At 38.4% G+C, this 19,818-nt stretch overlaps 1 protein-coding gene across 1 annotated transcript in view; it reads left to right on the plus strand.

Moving 5' to 3' along the window:
- The first annotated feature begins 2,062 nt into the window (after nucleotides 1–2,062).
- The window catches only part of lmbrd1 (LMBR1 domain containing 1), a 53,387-nt gene continuing 35,631 nt past the window's right edge, over nucleotides 2,063–19,818 (plus strand). The window contains exons 1-5 of the mRNA XM_058058095.1: nucleotides 2,063–2,193; nucleotides 5,196–5,372; nucleotides 5,624–5,687; nucleotides 17,554–17,651; nucleotides 19,342–19,409. Coding sequence (XP_057914078.1) covers nucleotides 2,128–2,193; nucleotides 5,196–5,372; nucleotides 5,624–5,687; nucleotides 17,554–17,651; nucleotides 19,342–19,409 — 473 coding nt within the window. The 5' untranslated portion in view covers nucleotides 2,063–2,127. The remainder of the gene's footprint in view (nucleotides 2,194–5,195; nucleotides 5,373–5,623; nucleotides 5,688–17,553; nucleotides 17,652–19,341; nucleotides 19,410–19,818) is intronic.

A 19,818-nucleotide genomic window follows, 5' to 3' on the forward strand; every position in this document is an offset into this window, starting at 1 on the left:
ATATATATATATATATATATATATATATATATATATATATATATATATATAATTATTATTATTTATTATTCATTCATTCATTTTCTACCGCTTATCAACACGAGGGTCGCGGGGGTGCTGGAGCCTATCCCAGCTGTCTTTGGGCCACAGTCGGGGTACCAGCCAATCACCGGGCACATATAGACAAACAACCATTCACACTCACATTCATACCTATGGACAATTTGGAGTCGCCAATTAACCTAGCATGTTTTTGGAATGGCATGTTTATGCAAACTCCACACAGAGATGGCCGAGGGTGGAATTGAACCCTGGTCTCCTAGCTGTGAGGTCTGCACGCTAACCACTCAACCACCGTGCAGCCCTATCATCATTATTATTATTATTATTATGTGCTTGTGTCCCTTTTTTCAGGAGCGCTTTGTAAACAACAGACCACATCAAATAACAAAATTGCTAAAACCATCAAAAGGTTGGCTCAAGCCATGATGCCAGGTTGTATGTTGAGTTTAAATGAAATACTTTGGAAAGAACGGGCGGACCGTATTCAAACACTTGGCGGGCCGGATGTGGCCCCCGGGCCGTAGTTTGCCCACCCCTGGTCTAAACTTTTGGCCTGTACTGTATACGTACGTATATATATGACTCCAAATTGTCCATAGGTATGAATGTGAGTGTGAATGGTTGTTTGTCTATATGTGCCCTGTGATTGGCTGGCCACCAGTCCAGGGTGTACCCCGCCTTTCGTCTGAAGGCCGCTGGGATAGGCTCCAGCATACCCGTGACCCTTGTGAGGATAAGCAGTACAAAATGAATGAATATATATATATATGTATAAGTATACATATGATAAAAAAAAAACATTATTAAGTCCTTCTGATAAATGCACAAATCTTAATCAACACAAGAAACAGGAATATTTGCTTGCAGCATAAAGGATCTTACCTTTCCAGTCTAAGTGCATAATGAACTATAAATGAACTTTATGTAGTAATTTGTCTTTTAGAGGCTGGAGCACAAATTACATTTTCATATATGGTTATTGATTTCAGCAAAGGGAAACTGCTTTAAAATCAACTTGTTAATTAAGTGGTAGAAATGTTGTTCTGTCTTTTAATGGACAAATTCCACCACTATAAATATGGAGGGTTTTTTTCATTGAAGGTGCTGTCAGCCTCGATTACGCAGCTGCCCAGAGGGCACTCACTTTTAAATGTACTGCAAGTATTAATGTTATTCATATAGCATCCTCCCCTCTGCCTGCTTTGACTACATAAGCTACACATGTACTACATGTAACACATACACACGCAATGTTACGTTGTTGTCAGCTATTGATAGTGATTTGGCTAAGTTTAGTTACTGCTGAGTGGTTAACATGTAGGTCATACATGCACACATGCAGACCTGGGTTCGATTCCCTGCTTGGGCATCTGTGCGATCTGTGGAGTTTGCATGTTCTCCCCGTGCGTGCGTGGGTACTCCTGTTTCCTCCCACATTCCAAAAACATGCATGTTATGTCAATTGGTCACTCCAAATTGTCAATAGGTATGAATGTGAGTGTGAATGTTTGTTTGTGATTAGCTGGGGACCAGTACAGGGTGTACAGTGCTTATTATATAATGCTTTGCTGTTAAAACAGTATAGAATATAAAAAAACCCCAAAACAAAACAGTATAGGTGGTCAAACGCTATACATTAGGTTGTAAAAACATCATTTTTGCCCCATAAGGCTATATTTTGCCATTAAAATTATTACATTATTAAGTTATTTTAGGACACGTCGCACACAGTAAACATTGTGTCATTAAAACATACAAAATTCGATGTTAGACCACATGCCAACATCAGTGACCTCACAAATGGACAAAAACTCCCAAGGACACACATTTTTTCACTTCCTGTAAATGGAATATATCCTTAAACTGTTGTTCAAATAGTAAAGCCTAACAAAGGCACAAAACATACGCAAGCCATGAATGTGTACCCCATTTTAATATAAAAGTTCTTCATTTGTGAATAATAAAAGTGTAAACCCAGTGAACACAAAAGAAGGGCCATCGATGTCAGCGCCTGCGTGATGACGTCATGAAAACCACGTGGTTTTGTTATTACAGGAAGTAAAGATGGCCGCTCAGTCTTTTCTCTCTGAGTCGGCTCTCGGTTGGTCTATTTTCACCTTTATACTTTTGGTAAGCACTTGTGATGTTGCGTAGCCACACTATCCTTTTTTAGTTTGAACGACACACGGTTGAGATACTTTCGCGACCGCTGAGCTTTCTTGATTTATGCGTTTGAGTGTCAACATGGCTACCGTGGTGTAGCAACACTACTGTCTCACTCGGTTCGTCTTGATTTAGTCTTACACACAGGAAGGTGATAACTTTATTGAATAAAACACGAATAAGCGTCCTATTAAGATTACATTCTTATTCGATTAGACTTGCAACGGCGGCGACTGAATTCTGAATTGGCATATTGCGCAGTTAGAAATTTGTTTTTGGAGGTGAATGTACAATATTTTTGTTAAATGGTCTGATTTAAGGTGTATGGAAATTACTATCATTCAGTCACATTTTCTTTCTCGACAAATTAAGTACAGCAATAGTGCTAAAATGAATCCTCGAAGCAGCTCAGCGGCTTACTGCTCATTAGCAGCGGTTGCAGTCACGTGACCAGAGCCTAAGTCAGTGGTAAAATCTCCATGTCCTCTCTTATCGAACATTTGCCCTTTAATACAACTTTGATATTTTTTTAAACGTGTACATAGTTTGATGGACCTTTTAACAAGTACCATTTTCTTATAAACGACCTAATCTACTTTTTTTGGCTTTACTTCTCTTCATAACACTAGTAATTGTATTTTCCCCATTAAGGCACCACCAATAATTGCTGTTATTTAGATGCAATATCATTACAAGGTAAAAAGACGACTTAAGGCTGCTTGTCTTTTAATTGTTCCTGAATGTGAATGGAAGCTCTTTATCAAAGGGTCTTTATTCCGATGACAATGTCATTTTAAATAATGTGATCAGCCTACCTTTTCTCTCATGGCATCGCGTCTGTCTGTTGTGTAATGTTTGCAAATGTATTGACTAAACTAGTGCAAATATACTGTGGAACATTGGTTAGTGCCAGACGGTCCGACTCAAACCGAAACATAGTCTAACCCAGGGGTCAGCAACCCACGGCTCCAGAGCCGCATGTGGCTCTTCAGCCTCTTTGTTGTGGCTCCCGTCACATTGCTCAAGTATTTTTTTTTTAACACCCGAATGGGGAAAATACGCATCTTTGGAAAAAAATCCGACTTTCTGTGAGACCAAGACTACTTGACCAACTCTGAAGTGCTTTGATACCCCAAAATTCCCTCCAAATCTGGCAGTCAATCAAAATCTTGGGAGACTCGCAATTCGCTCTGAATGTGAGCACATCTCTCATTCATTCATTCATTCATTCATTTTCTACCGCTTATCCTGACGAGGGTCGCGGGTGGTGCTGGAGCCTATCCCAGCTGTCTTTGGGTGAGAGGCGGGGTACACCCTGGACTGGTGGCCAGCCAATCACAGGGCACATATAGACAAACAACCATTCACACTCACATTCATACCTATGGACAATTTGGAGTCGCTAATTAACCTAGCATGTTTTTGGAATGTGGGAGGAAACCGGAGTACCCGGAGAAAACCCACGCATGCACGGGGAGAACATGCAAACTCCACACAGAGATGGCCGAGGGTGGAATTGAACTCTGGTCTCCTAGCTGTGAGGTCTGCGCGCTAACCACTCGAGCACGTCTCTGCTGTTTTTAAATTAGGTTTTACGGCTCCAGTCTATTTTTCTTAGTGAGCCAGGGGGTAAAATGGCTCTTTTGATCGTAAAGGTTGCCGACCCCTGGTCTAACCAGATCAATGTTTCCCATAGGAAATGATGCAAATCCAATCAATTCATTCCGGATGCCTCAAAAAATGAAACAAAATTGCCAGCCTTCATCTTTAACGATCCAGTCGTTTGTTGAAAAACATTGAATACCGTGAAACAATACAAACGTGTTTAACTACAAAGGAGAAAACATAAATGACAAGTTTAGTTGTACATAATACTAAATTACATCAATTCATTTTGTCGTTTATTGTTCATATTTAAAAAACAAGCAAAACTTGCACAGGAAGTTGCATTGCAAACCTGATTTGAGCCTCTTACCAAAAATAAAGTGACTGAAAATGGCTGGTGGTTCAATGCCATGAACTCAATCAACTCAATGAACTCCCACCAGCTTTAGCTTTAGCTTTAGCCTGATTACTAGCTTGGTTAGCGTGCAGACCTCACAGCTAGGAGACCAGGGTTTAATTCCACCCTCTGCCATCTCTGTGTGGAGTTTGCATGTTCTCCCCGTGCATGCGTGGGTTTTCTCCGGGTACTCCGGTTTCCTCCCACATTCCAAAAACATGCTAGGTTAATTGGTGACTCCAAATTGTCCATAGGTATGAATGTGAGTGTGAATGGTTGTTTGTCTATATGTGCCCTGTGATTGGCTGGCGACCAGTCCAGGGTGTACACCGCCTCTCGCCCGAAGACAGCTGGGATAGGCTCCAGCACCCCCGCGACCCTCGTGAGGAAAAAGAGGTAGAAAATGAATGAAAGAATGATTACTAGCTGTCAGTCTGGCAGAACAAAAGGGACAGTGGCTGATTGTCGGATAAGAACAGCTTCATATGTAAGGATCGTGCGATCCACAAAATTGAGGAAATCGGCGATAATTGATTGTTGTAAGTTTAATTCCCATAGAATCACTCTATCCAGATTCTCACCACAATTAACTAGACTCTTCAGTTGCTCAAGTACCACCTCTTTGTAGTAGGTATGGACTAGCGTAACAAAAATAACCACAGAAATGAGTGCTGTCGTAACATTCAGGATTTGGTCACTGCACAGCAAAGTTATCCACACCCTTGTTTGTTCTTAAACTTGATTAGATGTTAATGAATGCATTCAATGAGGCAGATTCTGTTGGAAAATGTGTTGTCTTGCTGGAAATTATAAATGGATCACATTAGTCAAGTCCTGAGTCACTGATGTCAAAGTCCAAGTCAAGTTGCAAGTCTTGGCGCTTTAGTTACTTGGCTAATAAACAGTTGTGAACAAATATGTATGTCATTCATTGAAATATATATTCACATATATCGTTCTTGTTCAGGTCATCCTTGCTTTCTGTTGGGTCTATATCCGCAAATTTCAAAGTCGTCAGGAAAGCGAAGTTGTTTCAACCATCACGGCAATATGCGCACTGGCCATTGCATTGATAACGTCAGCACTTCTACCAGTGGATATTTTCCTCGTCTCCTTCATGAAGTATCCAAATGGCACCTATAAGGTTTGTAGCCGCTCTTCTAATTGCTCCACTAATATTCTATCGAAGAAATTGGGTTCCCTAAGGACATCTTGTTTTGAATGTTGTCTATTGTGGCTTAGTAAGGGTTGGTTTGTTTTTCCCTTTTGAAATGCATCAGGAAAAAAATATATTGTATATTTCTGGTGTTTTTATGTTGATTTTGATTAATACATAAATGTTTTTTAAGACATGTTTTGAATTAGTTTGGTTGACCTTTTACTATTTTGTTTCAGGAATGGGCTGCAAACAATGTGACAAGAGCACAGATTGAGGATACAGTCCTGTATGGATATTACAGTACGTGATTCCCCTCATTTTGTCCTGTACTTGTAGCTGTGGTGCATGCCATTTCATATGAAGAGTATTTTTCTTTTATTACAATCATTTTGCTGTGTGTGTGACTGAATATACACCCTCGAAAGTGATCATAACAGCTGAGACAATCACTCATTGACACAACAGCCTTATCCGGTCTGACACTTGGTCTTACAAGTTTGTTTTTGTTCTTACATTACCAACCCTTTACACTTGTGTTTGCATGACTTCTTATGTTCCACTGCATCCACTGACATAAACCAAATACCTTTTCATCATTCCCAAGCTGAGGCCATTAGAATTGGTCAGATCACATCCATTCATTTTCTTTACCGCTTATTTTCACAACAGTCGCGGGTATGCTGGAGCCTATCCTAGCTGTCTTCGGGTGAGAGGCGGGGTGCACCCTGGACTGGTCGCCAGCCAATCACAGGGCACATATAGACAAACAACCATTCACACTCACATTCATACCTATGGACAATTTGGTGTATCTAATGAACCTAACATTAGCGTTTTGGAATGTGGGAGGAAACCGGAGTACCTGGAGAAAACCCACGCATGCACGGGGAGAACATGCAAACTCCACACAGAGATGCCCGAGCGAGATCACATACAATATAGGTTAATTACGTTGTACTAAATAATTACCATAATATTATCATTGTATCATAATAATTTGCTTTATCATGCATACTGCATATAGTAGACATTTACAGAGGAATGCTGGTCATTGTTTCGGTCCCACTTGTTTTGTAAGCCAAAAATAATCAGACATGCTGTAATTATCCAATCCCAAGGCCTTAAGAATACTGTGAAAAAATGAAAAAAAGGTCTCATAGATCACACAAGTATTTATCAGCGATAGCAGTAATAGGCAAGGATTCTTGCTTATCACTTGCTGACATAAAACTATAGTGGCACTGAAACGGCTCCGTGTTTGGCCTGTGTATTTGGCTCCGAGTTTGTTGTCTCTGATGACAGCAAATTCAGCCATTCCAGAGACGCTATTGCACATTTTCCAACAGCTGCTAGCCTAAAGTGCCTCCAAGCAACACTGTTATGCTCCGTCTGTTAAGAAATGACAAGCTGTCTGCTCGCTTTCGACTGCTCAATCCAATAAACTAATTCCACCGGCCTTATGACAATAAACTTCCGCAGTCCGTTTTCAGCCCATGCTTATGCAACAGCCAAGAAACCACAGTCTATTGTCCTCCAGACATACAAATTAGATTTAATTTCTACTTTGGATTAAACATACCCTGAAATAGGAACTTTCCTTCATTCAGACACAACACATGAATAATTCAGATGGTTTAGTCTTGAAGGATGTATCCTTTTAGTCTTTAATTCAATTATTGGCCAAACTGCCTGGAATGGAATGCATGTTCATGCTGTCGTAGTTAAATCTGTCCAACATCAAAGGATGTAATTATTTGCTTTAGTAATTTGGAGTATTTAACCCAGAATCACTGTGAGACAATATATTTGAATACACAATTTCTGTGACTACTTCATGCATTTTGGAAACTTTAAGGAAATTGGTTAGTCCAGTTAGACCTTGCTTTTATGCTCCATCAAAATGTGTGTGCTCATTCTGATATGTTTAGAATTGCAACACAAACAACAGCACCATATGTTGAATTATATTCTGCTCATTTCGGAAAGTAACCATGATTTCTGTAATTTAGATGATCTGATCTGTCATTACTTGTCGAGGTTAAGGTTTGCTGATGCAGCTATGATTTGCTGCACTAATATCGGCAAAGTAGCCTAATGAAGTACTTTGAAGTGTATATATAGTCATAATGCCATTATGCAACTTGAATTCACTGTCCCACCAGTCATACACCAGTTAAAAAAAATACCTCTTTAGTCAGTTTAAATGGCGGTGATGTCGGAAGATTCTTCTGCTGAACTCATGAGACGTCGGCTCAGTGAGCGTTCAAAGGATTACTTCCACAAATGACTTTCAATTTTTCTTCTTTTTTTCATACCTCTACAGAAGGGTACCAGTGATGTGTGACATGCCAATAACTCGTCTTATTATGTCAGTATTTTTCCGATTATTAAGGTAATTGCTTTAATTCCTCATTAGACGGTGCAAATGTAAATACACTTGTCGCATTGAAATTCGTTGTTCTTATGAAAGGGTTTGAAGCAGTTTTTGCCCTAGCCAGGCGACATTGGCTGTCATATTTCGACTCATACACAATGGAGACCGGCTTCAGCCATTTTGTAGGCTATTTAGATTTACATTTAGATGTTCAGTCAGTCAAAAGCCATTTAGAGGTGACTTGTTTTTATATGCCTGCTATTGGTGATGATACATCACTAACATTGACAATATAGAAGGACTTGACAGCTGAAGCTGAGCAAATAGTCATTTTTTTAATGGGTGCCTGCCCTTTTCACTACATTGTTAATGATGTTTAGGAAAAGACCTTTACTTTCCCATTTACCAGTAGGTGGAGACCAAGCTCCATGTGTGTTGGATGGAGAGCTCCCTCACAAGTCAAACCTTTCAAGTTCACTGAGATGTGCTGTGCTTCTGTCCATTTGTCTCTTTGGCAACTGGATATATAGTACATTGACAAAAAGCCATTTGATGCTACTGAAACCATGTGGGTGCTGTATTTAATCGAAATCGCATGTGTCTATGTAAAAAAAAAAAAAAAAAAAAGCGAGATACTAGTATTATTCTAGTATTCATATAGGGTAATATTGCATATAGGGTCAATAGAAATACAATTACTCATATATATATATATATATATATATATATAATATCTAAACAGTCACATAAACATCCTCCTCTTCACAGTCACTTATAACATGTGTTGGTCAGATCGATGAATGGTTGTTATTGAAACACCCACTTCGTTTTCAAGCCCAAATAGCTTTTTTGTGATCTTTGATGAACCGTGACTTTGAAAGCCCCGTCATTCCATTTCATATCTTTGTCCATTTATTATTTTATTTCCTCGGCCTGCTCACTACTTCAAAGCAGTGATGCATAAGACCCTTAAGCAACAGGGCAAAATACCCCTGAGCCCTCTAAATAAATCATTGGCTTTCTGTCTCCCTTTTCAATGCCATTTGCAGGAGAGGAGCTGGAAAGGATGCTATCCTCTTGTAAATAGACTACAACCACCTACATGCATGTAATAGACAGGTGATTCTTTCAAGATTTGGAACATTTTTTGGTGTGTAGAACCTGCTGTTTAATCATAAAAATATGGTCCAATATGCTAATGAGTTGGCACCTTTCATCTTCTAATTTGCTGCCACATCTCAATTACGTCTCCCAACATAAAACGGCATGATTTTATTTAAGGCCCTGTCCACATGAATTTCCCACATGAAAAACCCAATACACAAAGGTACTAATATGTCCACTTAAAAACACATTCACCAGGTGAACGTATATGCTAGATGTACTAGATCAAGGCTGTCAAACTCAAGTGCACAGGAGGCCAAAACTCCAAGCCTCCTTTATATTGGGGGCCGAGCGGAATATCCGTGTTTGTGTGGACAAGGCCTAAATCCCCTGACACATGTAAAGGTCTGCTGCAGACGTAATGACAGGGTTTCAATTCCAAAAAAGTGATTGCGCCTTTTAGCAACAGCACAAACAACTGAGATGGTGGAAATCGCCATTTTCAACAAAAGGTCACGGATTGTTTGCACGGTTTGTTTGAAGCAGAAATAGTGGTAGTAAATTCAGTGTATAAAATTGAAATGTAAAAGTAATTACATTACAATATACTGAATTTTTATTTCAATGTATGTACATATGTATGCAATTTTATATATTGTTATTAAGTTTTATATTGGCTGCACTGTCAGGTATCCAGGAACACAGGAATGGCATGCAACCCTTAAGTCGGTCCCGTCTATGTCAAACAACCATGTTGTTGTTATTGTGCCTGACATACCAGTATGGTATCAACATCAAATTTGAGACCCAAAGGAGTAATGTTATGCAATATTGTTCTGTATATGTGGACATGTATTGTTAACTTCATCAACATAACTACTGTCTAGTTACACAGCATAAAAACATGCATGCATTGCATGGCAGTATTAAAGTCATTTTGGGAGAATTCTGTAGATTGTTAATCACCGGAAGAAAGATGTTCGTATGCATGAAAGCTTTGTCACTGACTTTGTTCAAGACATACAGTGACATTACCGCAGCAGCTCTGTTGGTAGGTATATAAAATATTGTAATGAAATATTGTAATGATGGTGAGGCAGGACAACTGTGTGCACAAATCAGCCTTTTATTGGCATCTACGAAACAGCGCTTTTATACCTTACCGCAAGATGAACTCCTCTTCTTTCTTGGGTCGGTGGCTGAAACTAGCAATCGTGTGCAACTGCCCCCTATTGCCCAACCTTGAATCACAGCTCAGAACCATACATAACACTCTTGGCACTATATACAGGAGAATCGAAATAAAAATATACACAAATGGAGGAAAACCAAGATGTAAGTTCAGAAATCCTTTATTGCCCATTTTCCATACGTCTCTGGCCGAAGTCCCAAGCAAATGTGTAAGCAATGGTTAGTTTCCTTTTTGATTGTGGCTGTGTCAACAACTGTTTGCATTTATAGCATTCATCGTAAGTCTTATTCTTTATTCAATATGTACATTAACTTGGGCTGTCAAATGATTAAAAAGTTTAACAGATTAATCAGACCTTTAAGTAATTAGTCATGATTAATCATCACTAGCAACTGTCTAAAATATGCCAATTTTTACTATATTTAATGGATAGAAAGATAAATAATGATATAGTGTATATTTGTATGTATCAAGTGCTCCAAATGAACTGAATATGTCAATCAAGCTAAAATACTCCACACAAGTCTATTTGTTTGACACAAGTCTCTTTAATAGTTAAACATTTGAATCACACTTTAAATCGCGTTATGAGCAATGAGGGATTGTGTTCACAGACATCACGTTCCTTCAGTGTAATTTCCAGCATACTTAAATGCAGAAAATTGTACATCTGAATTAAGCCTTTAGGCCAGGGGTGGGCAAACTTTTTGACTCGCGGGCCGCATTAATTTAACAAAATTGACGGGGGGGATTATGTAGTATTTTACACGTAACAGTCCATTTTTACACCTGTATTTTTACACATATTTTACATGTAAAAGTGTCATGCAATCTGCTATATGTGCACTTTGAAATCATTTATTTGATGTAGTGTGTTATAAATGTATTATTATTATTATTAGAATTATTATTATTATTAGTTATAGTAATGTTATTATATTATTATTATTATTTTGTTAATAATATTATTACTACCATTATTATATTAATATTATTAACAATATTAATATAATAGTAGTATTATTATCATTATTGACAACATTATTATTATTATTATTATTATTATTATTACTATTATTGTGCTTGTGCTCCTTTTTCCAGGAGTATTTTGTAAACAACAGACCACATCAAATAACGAAATTGATAAAGCAGCTACCTCAACCATCAACAAGTTGGCACAAGCCACGATGCCAGGTTATGTGTTGAGTTTAAACGAAATACTTTGGAAAAAACAGGCGGGCCATATTGAAACACTTGGCGGGCCGGATGTGGCCCCCGGGCCGTAGTTTGCCCACCCCTGCTTTAGGCGCTAAAGTTTTTTTTTCCCAAGAAAATACTCAGTTTGATATTACCATTTCAAGAGGTTGTATCTTGAAATGGTTAGAGATAAAGGAATACTGGAAACGAGAAAAAAAAAACTAAAGTTTGTGACGGGAGTAACTTCACCCATTTAATGTGCATATTGTGACGTCACACTACTATAGCAGCGTTTGGACGACCGTTGCTACACACACCATACGTTGTCTTTTAGGAGAAACAAATGAATCCTCCAGGACAGGGGAGCCACACGTGGATTCGGCCTCTTTGTTGTGGCAGATTATTGCAGATTCTGAAAACGTTTTATCTTCTAATTCTGTATTACTATATACATATAGAAACATCAGTTATCAAAATACAACATGAAGAAGTACAGTATATGGCCACTGTCATAACCTTTTCTCACACCTTATGCGGAGCTTTAATTATTTCCTTAGTTTGATCAGGCCCCTGAGACGCGTACTAATAGGCATTTTAAAGCGTTCCAATCCTGGCTCATACGGCGTTATCCACACGGTCTCTCCCTAGATGTTTGGGAGCGATGCAGGTGCTTGTCGTAGTGCCATACCGCTCAGCAAATGCCTGCATGGACAGATATTTTCATCACTCTCAGGAGTCCTTTGTCAGAGAGTGTCTCAGAGTGAAATGTCCCCTGGCATTTAATTTTCACATAAAATGTAATATATTTCACCTGTCAGCAAGGGACAAGAGTCTAGCTTCTAATACCCTTGTGGACGGCCACACGGAGGTTGGGACAAGGGTCTAATGTTTCTCATTAAGCCTTATATGAAGCTGCAAGGAATGATGCTGCACTCTATGATATATCGGATGCTGCTTTGATTAATTATTAACTGAAACATTAGTTGCCAAGTAACATCAAAGTACTGTTTTCACAATGTGTCCTCAACTGACACTATATATGTGTCCGGCAAGTGTTAGCCTCCAATTGTGCACAAGAACCAGCAAAATGTCTCTTCCTAGATATAAATGAAGATGTAAAAAATAAACGCTATAGAAAAAAAATTAAATAAAAAAAATTCAATTACAGACATTTTTAAATAGACATCCCTCTCAGTACCGGCCATTTTTGACCGATGATTTTTCAAAGCAATACATGGTAAAGATCCATGCGGAGCTCTTCTAAAATGCACCTCTGCCACCTTGTGGCCGTTTTTACAGCTTAAAACTGCACTTAATATGATTTATTCCATGGTGCAGTTGCGTCATCATGTCTTTGCCATTCGTGCAAAAAAATTGTAAAATACGTATAAATACGGATTTGGGTCGAAAAAACATTAGCGAATGCGTTAATTCGTCCTCGGCTCTCTGTTAGAGCGTATATACATGTGCTAAACTTTCATCCCTGGACATTTGTTTCTCCCTGTGGAGGATTGGCTTAGCCCAGGGGTGCTCACACTTTTTCAGCATGCGAGCTACTTTTAAAATGACCGAGTCAAAATGATCTACCCACTACAAAAATGCAAAACATCTATTTATTTTCAAATATATTGAGGATTATTTGTACGTACAATGTATGTTGATGTACCTTACATAACCAAATGAGCCAATATTGCAAAACACACATAATTAACTATTAACATTTTTTGTAATTACCTGAGTTTACTTTGATGACTTGCACTGAATTGAACCAGCCAGGGATGCATAGTCCGGACAGTAGCTGCTGATAGCCAGGTTAGCCAGGTTAGTCCACCTCCGTGATATGTTTTTGCCTTTTTACTTGGTCCAGCTCCTTCACTCATTTTAGTGACCATAAACTTTAGCGAGGGCTTAAAATCTGACGCAATTCGCCGACTAGCTTAGCACTTTGCATCGTTGTTTACGCATGAGCGGTGACCTAAAGGTCAAAATTCAGTTGTCATCTGACTGGTTGTCCTGTATGTCAATCAAGTAACGGGGATGGATGATAGGCTGACATCGTAAGTTCTGCTGCACTTAGAGACGTTGTTTGATTTGATTGGTCGCCCGAAGGGCAACATTCAGTTGTCATCTGAATGGCTGCCCTGTATATCAATCAAGTGACGGCATTGATGCCAGGATGATATTTTTTTTATGTCACGCCGCGATCGACCAGTACCACCTCCGCGATCGACCGGTAGATCGCGATCGACTTAATGAGCACCCCTGGTTTAGAGAGTAACATATGGTAATGGAGTATGACCCCTTCTTTCAGTATGTTAATATTCATAGTGTTAGGATTAATTTGACCCATGTGCCAGTGACTTCATACTACTTATTTGCTCCCTATGTCATCTGAACGTAGTTTGGCTGTAAATGAGTGTAAATGCATACCTTAGTGGAGCAATAACCACATTCATTCATTCATTTTCTACCGCTTTTTCCTCACGAGGGTCACAGGGGGTGCTGGAGCCTATCCCAGCAGTTTTTGGGCGAGAGGCGGGGTACACCCTGGACTGGTCAATAAAATAATAATTATTGAAAATAATGTCCACAGTCTAGAAAAAGTAAGCCGATATGTTGCTGATATTTGTTTGGGTGTTGCCGTGAGTACATTTGATAAAATATAGCTTGTCTTTGAAAATGCTTAATGCTGTGTATAATCTGTAGTTTAGACTTGTGGTAATATATTGTTTGTTACATTTACAATACAACAGTGACTGTAATTTAAGAACATAATCTGCTGTTCTGTAATTTATCATCTGTAATTGTTCAGTTGTCGTTATTGCTGTGACTAATTTGAACTGGTACAGTGACACCCTGAAAGTCAAACACAACGTGTTGAGGGACAACCTTGTCAACCTACAATCTTTTTGTTATATGACAAAATAAAATTTACCCCAAATGATAGTGTAAATTGTAAATTAAGTCATTCAATACCAAAGACGATTCCAAAGATGTATTTAAAAAAGATGTATTTAAAAGACGCAACTGCACACTAAAAGAGGTCACAGTTACATCAGTTTTAAACCATTAAAAACGGCTACAAGATCTTTTGCATGTAGAAACACACTCGACAGCAAGGAGGAAGCGGAGGAACATGGAGGACTGTAGCATGCAGAAGGTTGCTCATTGAAAAAGAAGGTTTAAGCAGTATCCAGAGTTCAAAAATATACACAACCAACATATAAATCCTTACACACTTGACCCAAACTACCAAGGCGATCTACCGGTAGATTGCGATCGGTGGAGTGAGCACCCGTGCTGTACAAAAAAAAATAATGCACTGCAATTACCATCGTTTCAAATGTAGTTTTCATGGGGTGTCAGTCATTCTTTATCTTGATCTCCTGTGAGATCAAGTGCTCTAAGACATGTTCATCATGGTTTTTCTGTCTTCCACCCACTTACTGCTGAAAAGAATACCATTAGCTTAAAGTACTGTTTCTCGATCTTAAGTGTACCTCACCTTGGCTTTCTACATTGAAAAAGTTTTTTTTTTTTTGGTGAACATTTAGTTTCTCGTAAAGAGACCAACAAAGACAGTTTGACAAAGTATGCTTTCACAAAGAAAATATACTGCATACCAATTTTGGAATTGCCTCTGACACTCTAAAAAGTCATTGGTGATTCTGTGCTTTTTTTTTTTTTCTTTCCAAAGCTGCCCAAAGCAATGTTAAACACGCCAGTGGCAGCAGGATAATGGGTTGAAATACAAATGCTTCTCTAAAAGGATAAATTGTTCCTTGTGCTGGATGGCTTTGAGGACACTAAAAGCGCTGTGCACTCAGTACAAGCAGTGGTTTTATTAACACCTGCAGAAAGACTGAAAATAATGATGTGTCTTGTTATCACGCTATGTGTCCCTGTTTCAGCAAACATCTCCCGTAGACGAAGTGCACACACTTGTGATCAAGTATCCTATCACAACTTGGTTGTAAGAATCGTAAGACAGGTGTGGTCAATAAGGGCATGCACACACTAAGATGATCGTACTGTGTCCTGACACTTCACACTTAAAGTATGGCATGCTTGGAAAAGGCCACCTACAGCACGCTGTGTGAGCGCATGCGAGTGGGGGGCCAGGAGAGGCACAAGTAAGCCCGTCTAAGTCCAGCACGATACGAATGGCCTAGTGTGAGTACACCCAAAGTAACTTTAAGTGACTTGTTTGACTACATCATAGCCTGTCAGAAGGGATTGTCATCATGCACTGTTTCAATGATTAAATGAACACAAACTTACCCGACTATGAATCATTTAAAATTGTTGACAAAAGAGCATGCAGACAATAGCTGCTTGAAGCTCACAGGAATTTCTTAAAATCCGTTGTTTTGTTTGACCAACCATTCCAAACATAGATATTCAATTATAGTCTGCTGTGCATGAAAAAAGAAACTGCAAAAGTTTTCCGAGAGAACTAAAATATATCAATTGATTAAAAAAAAAAGTTGGTTGCAAGTTACAAAAAACACATAACTATTCACCCCTGTAAAAACTTGGCAAAGTGTTCCCAGAGTATCAAAGTCATCAGATAGCCTCTCCAAAAACATTGTTAAATTGGTAAAAAAAAAAAAAATCATGTCTAACAGCCAGCATTGCTTTCGGCCTCTAATGGAAGCTTCGCTCAATTTTCCTTGGGAATTGTCCCATTATAAAGTCGTAAAATTGGTTCCTCATTCATACGCAAATACCCTGTAAGGCAAACCTTTTTTTGTAGGATAAAAATGTTTTTTTTATTTTATTTTTTTAAAGAAAGGCCTCTTTTGACGCATGTGCTATGTCACTGTCATAAAATATGTGTTTTTCAGATGACTACATATGTGCCACTGATTTCAAAGCATTTAGAGAAAAAAAAAACCCACAACAATTTTACTGTGGGCCATCATGAAAGCTTTAGCAGATGTTGAAATTCTAGGTTGTCATGGACACTTTCCAGATAATGTGTTCAGTGAATGCGCTAGCATTATTATCGCCTTGTTTCTTTTCCTTTCTAAATGGGATAGCGACAAAGGTGATTTAAAATACTGTTTCACAGATGTGTTTGGTTTTAGGATTGAAGCAACACATTTCAATTTGTACACATTCACGAGGTATGGGATTTTTGAAGTGTTTAACTCAAGGCAGGTGCAGCAGCTTGAGAAAAACAAAGATACACCTTAGATGCAATTATTTGTAATTTTTACAGTTCCTTTTTAATATACTGTTTTTTTATGATGATTCACTACAATTTATAATATGACATACTTATTAGAACACATACCACATGAGCTTTTGAGATATGTATTTTAATGAAGTGACTGAGTAAAAGAATTGGAATAGTGTAAGATTGTGGAAATGCAGAAAAGGTAAAATATTCACAGAAAATAATTAGTGTGTACTCACTGGTGCCTTTTTAATCTGTCAAGGGAAATTTCACATCATTGCAATTGGATTAACTGGGTACATCTTATAGCAATTTCAGGCTTCCATGAGGAGTAATATTTATTGATCCGCATTAGGTCCTGAGTGAATGTATTAAATTACAAATCTCTCCGTCGCCACAAAGTTTTATAGAAAGAAGAAATGTTCAGTGTAATGTTTGAGAATTATTTACTGTATAGTATGTGTGTATATACAGTATACAGTACAGTGGAACCTTGGTTAGCGTCATCAATCTTTTCCAGAAGAAGAAATCATGTACATCCATTGAATCCGTACCATAAACCCACACAAAAAACATTTAATTTATAGTTTGCATGCATAAAATAATTAAAATGCATATAAATACATATAAATGACAAATTAATATTTGATGTTATCTTTACCTCAATTGAGGAACCTTAAAGGTTCAGTCATCATTTATATGCATATAGAATTGTTGTATACATATCAAGCTATGAAATCTATTTTGAGTCAACCGATGATGACATCATAAACAGGGGACACTGCTGATTTTCAGTTACTGTTTCCATGTTTGTTTGTTTTTTTTTATTTAATCAGACTCGTACAAGAGCGGCCTGTGCCTGGGTGTTGGCAAGCTGCCAACGACGACACTTTGTGATAAAAATACATTAAGAACACACAGTTGGACTTAAACGGTGTATTAATAACATGACAAGATTTGTGCCATATTGTATGGAAAAGGTACACACATCGAGGCAACATTTTGCCGTACATTTCCAATGTGACTGAAAACACGCAAACTGATATTCTGCTGTATCTTCATTGCAGAAATGATTATAAATGATGAATTCTGATTTTTATCTTTTTTCTTTCCACAGCACTTTACTCCATCATTCTGTTCTGTGTCTTTCTATGGATCCCTTTCGTTTATTTCTATTATGAAGAAAGGGATGATGACAACGTCAACACTTGCTCGGTAATATTTCACATTATTCTGTATTGTTATTATTCTCCAAATTGTATTGTTATTATTCTTCAATTATTCTTCAAGTAGCTTTTCACATGCAGCGATCCAGACATGTACCGCACCCATCGTGTCAAACAAACACAAGTCAGCAAATATGTGACACACAACTTAAATGGGACCTATTACAGACAGACAGACATGCTCATTTTTTGACCCTTTGTATTGACTTTTGGACTCCTATAGAGCAGCTACACGCAATAACCAACACAGAATACTTTCTAGAGAATCTGCACATGTTCCAGCTGTATTTCCTTGGATTTGTGCTTTCCGCCAAAAGGGTTTGTTTTAGTTTATTCCACCCACTGCCTGCGTCCGGGCACATCCACTCCGCTGTGATTGGTCACACATGTGTGTGCTTCCTAACTACCAACAAATCTTCAACCCTATGAAGCAGAGAGTTTTTACCCAACCCAAACTTCTTTCAGGGCTCTCTTCCAAATGCGCAAAACCTCATTATCTTTAGCATTGTTGAACACAAGAATACAGCATTTTAACTACATTTATAGGTCAGAAAAGTAGAAAAAGTATAATAGGTCCCCTTTACCTAATGTTCTGTCTGGGGAGTAAAAAAAAAAAGCAGGGATATTCACATTCTCTTTAATAGTCAATGTTTTATCGTTCCTTGTTTATAATTTACTATATCACACATCTTTTATTCATGTACATTCTGCGTGTCTTATTCAGTAAAAAAAAAAAAAAAAATTAACATTCAATTTTGCAATTTGATCAATCGATAGAGGTCTGATGTTTAAAGTGCTCCTGAAAAAAGGAACACAAGCAGATATAGCACATTTTTACAAATAAAATAATGCAAATAATTCCAGGTAAAAGCGTAAAATAGTGTGCATCAGTCTTGCCCCTGGCTAATTTAGTTAACTCAATGCGACCAGTCGAGGGTGTACCCCCAGCTGGGATAGGCTCCAGCATGTCCGCGACCCTCATGAGGATCAGCGGTACAGAAAATGCATGCATACACGTGGCCTGCTAGTCAAAAACTTTGCCCACCCCTGGACTATATTGTTCCATAGTTGTGTTGTTATTACTGCTCACAATGGTGTCTTATGATGCAATGGCTCAAAAATGACCCTCTAATTCAATAAGCACCTTTGCAGTGTGATGCAGGCCTTGATGCTCAAGAATACCGATCCCCGCTAAATGAGATTTTAGTAGCGCTAGCTGACGAGCGAAAAGCCAGAGCTATCAACTCATCATCCAGCACAGCTGCTTAAGGCATCAGGGTGTGAGGTTTACCAGCGTGGTTTCACGCAGCCACACCAGCTGGCATCTGTTACATAAGTTTTAGTATGTCTTCAGAAAGTGATGCAAAAATCAGCAGCTTTCACACTGCTGCTTCTCTTTTCCGTGTGTCAGCTTTAAGACGACGGTGGTCCTTTTCCAAAGACCGGTTGTATCGTTACTTGTTCTTGCAACTTGGATGATCACATTATCTCTGATTGGGTACATAGAGTAAACACAGTATTACTTTTGAATCATAAAATTCACAAGACAAATTGAGTATTGACTCGTTCCCAGCATTGCACACACCCACCACCATCATCAACATTCTTTTTGCCACTTAAACTGAATGATAGTTTTTTCATGGCCATGATTGTACAGTTAAATGTCTCTCTTATTGCAGCAAGTCAGAAATGCTCTGAAGTACACGGTTGGATTTGCCATTGTCTGCTTGGTGCTTCTATTAATTGGGTAAGTTAGACACATTCTTTTGCTACTCGATAGCTGGATGCCATTGTGTTCATTGCATGAGCTGAAGAGCTTGTCGAACATTTACAGTGCTATTTTCCTGGCCGTGATAAGACATTCAAAAGACAAAGCTATATAAGTGTTACTTACCTATTCTATTTGGAATGATCTGTTTGATGGAGTCTATGTGAAATCTGTGATAACATGATCAAGATTGTACCATACTTTTTACTCCATGGTGTCCTGGGATTCAGTGATCTTCTGAAGATGTAATTTAGCCAGTTTTCTCCAGACATTGAGACTATTGACGCTTTGTTACGCCAGTTGTTACCCCTTTCCTTCTATTTTTACCAACATGATAGCTTTCCCCTTGGACTGCTTGTCTCCCACCAAGAGACACCAGTGTTTTGTT

This window comes from Doryrhamphus excisus, chromosome 20 (assembly GCF_030265055.1).
Source record: "Doryrhamphus excisus isolate RoL2022-K1 chromosome 20, RoL_Dexc_1.0, whole genome shotgun sequence".
NCBI classification, from domain to species: domain Eukaryota; kingdom Metazoa; phylum Chordata; class Actinopteri; order Syngnathiformes; family Syngnathidae; genus Doryrhamphus; species Doryrhamphus excisus.